Source organism: Ranitomeya imitator, chromosome 3 (genome assembly GCF_032444005.1).
Source record: "Ranitomeya imitator isolate aRanImi1 chromosome 3, aRanImi1.pri, whole genome shotgun sequence".
Classification (NCBI taxonomy): domain Eukaryota; kingdom Metazoa; phylum Chordata; class Amphibia; order Anura; family Dendrobatidae; genus Ranitomeya; species Ranitomeya imitator.
The window spans coordinates 242,958,401-242,960,490 of record NC_091284.1 but is presented as its reverse complement, the minus strand read 5'-3'; the positions used below and the strand labels follow the sequence as shown (position 1 = coordinate 242,960,490).

The following is a 2,090-nucleotide window of genomic DNA, read 5'->3' as shown; positions in this document are numbered from 1 at the left end:
TTCTCTGTGATGTTTGTATTTTTTATTTCCCAGGTGTACTCTAGTGACACTATATTTACTTTTCACCTAATTGTTTATGTTTTAAGGTAAAAAAAAAATCTATCTTTTTGTTGTGTTTCAACATGTTTATATTTCTTTCTCTAAAAACTATCTGTTGGATGAAATGTCCAATCAAAATGTAAGTGAATGGGGTCACATTATGACCTAGAAAGGTAGTTTGAGAAGTAAGTCATTTAAAAAATCCAACTAATTCTGACTTTTTGTGACTTGTTTTTTAAGGTCATGAGACTGTGTGTGTCACAATGTGAGATATTCATTTGCACTATACTGCAAAGTAGCAGTGGCATACAGTAATTTTTGACAGTGCAGTCTGTGTTGTGGCTAAAGTGACAGTAAAGCCAAGCCCTAAAAGATAGATTAAGAAATCCCTTAAACAACAAGAGCCCGGAAAAACTACTAAACATTCTAATGTATAAAAGCATTTGTATTCAGTACAAAGAACTAGCACATAGTTTATTAATTTCAAAACCAGTGAAAAAGCAAGGAGACGGTCATTATCTCAGAAGGAAAGGTGATTTCATTAATAATATAAGAAAATTACAATTTTGGAGCTAAAATAGCCTGACTATAGACTGCCCTACCACAAGAGGTAAGAACAGTACATATAACAGTGGTAGATAAATCTGACAATTAATGGGAATTATTCTAGTGGTGAATGATTGTATATTAACTATGCAATATTTCCGGAATGCCTGTTGGGGTCAGGAAGAAATATGTTTCTACTCAATAGGCAAAACAGGCCAAGATTTGTCTCGATATTTGCTTTCTATCAGCCAGACTTGCAATGCATTGATCTTGTCATTATACTAACCTAGATACCTAAATGTCTAGGTCAAAGTACAATTGGCATGTACAGCATAACTTATTCTGTAGTATCATTCATGCTTGAATCTGAAGACTGTAAAAGTCCTTTCTTTTTGCTACACATCAAGACTGTTATTAATTTTTTGTTAGTTTTTAGAATAACAATTGGACTGAGAGCAGCATATAATGTGCCAAAAAAAACACGAGCATCTGAAATTACTGGAGAGACTCTTGATACTGTTAAGGTGTAAATCCAAATACAACTGTCTATTCCAAAAAGTGCAACATAAATAGTGACCAGTAGCACTACTGCACGAGAAGCCTTGTATTCCATAGTCTTCCCGTTCTTTTTGTCCGAACTTCTTATCCCTTGAACTTGTTTTCCATGTCGATGAAGCATGAACACAATGTAACAACTGGCTAACGTCATAGTGCCAACAAAAAAGAAATCACGAAGTGCAATGGCTATGCCATTAGCAACGTATGTACCAAAAGTCATAAAATCGTGATTGCAAAATTCCAAATGAAGAGTGTATATAGAAGTGGTATAATTGGCTGTAGCTCGGACATGAAGAAAACAGGATGGGTAAATTGCTCCATTGATACACCACAGCAGTACCATAATCCATTCTATATTACTTGACACCTTTTGTTTTAAGTAAAGCCACTTTCTTGTAGGGGGAGCAAGTATAATGCACTGATTGCAGCTTAACAAGCATGTAGTACAAATTGTCATCCCCCTGCATATTCTATATGTAAAAGAAATAAATTTGCACTCAATGTCATTTAAAATGTTTCTGATACCTATAGAGTGGACAGCCTGCGGAAGCCCTTTAGAAAAGATTACAAGCAAGTTGACCAAAGCCAACATAGTGAGGACAGTATTTGAAGGCAACAATTTCTTTTCTGTGATTCTAATATGAGTAAAAACAGCCAAAATAATCACATTACTGGGAATTCCTATTGCAATTAATGAGAAGAAACCAATTGCTTTGAAAATTAACCGCAGTTCTAATTCCATTCCTGAGGAAAAAAAATAGTACAAAACGGTTACATTATCCTATTACATCACATTTGAAATATTTGGGTCTATTATCAATAAAAATGCTACTTTTACTACATAGGCATTTAGAGTAATCACACTTTACCATTACTAACATTGCGATTGCAATAAATGTTTTTCCACATCCTGCTCTTTATTCATCCACCAAATGCTTTGAGATTTC

At 34.2% G+C, this 2,090-nt stretch overlaps 1 protein-coding gene across 1 annotated transcript; it reads right to left on the bottom strand.

Moving 5' to 3' along the window:
• Positions 1–922: 922 nt before the first annotated feature.
• On the bottom strand, positions 923–1,885 carry LOC138671591 (olfactory receptor class A-like protein 1). Its single transcript, XM_069759767.1, has one exon. The coding sequence runs from the start codon at positions 1,883–1,885 to the stop codon at positions 923–925; it is 963 nt and encodes a 320-aa protein (XP_069615868.1).
• Positions 1,886–2,090: the final 205 nt, after the last annotated feature.

What these genes read in the sequence shown, in the direction of transcription:
- LOC138671591 (XM_069759767.1), bottom strand. Translation starts at nt 1,885, where the DNA reads ATGGAATTAGAACTGCGGTTAATTTTCAAAGCAATTGGTTTCTTCTCA.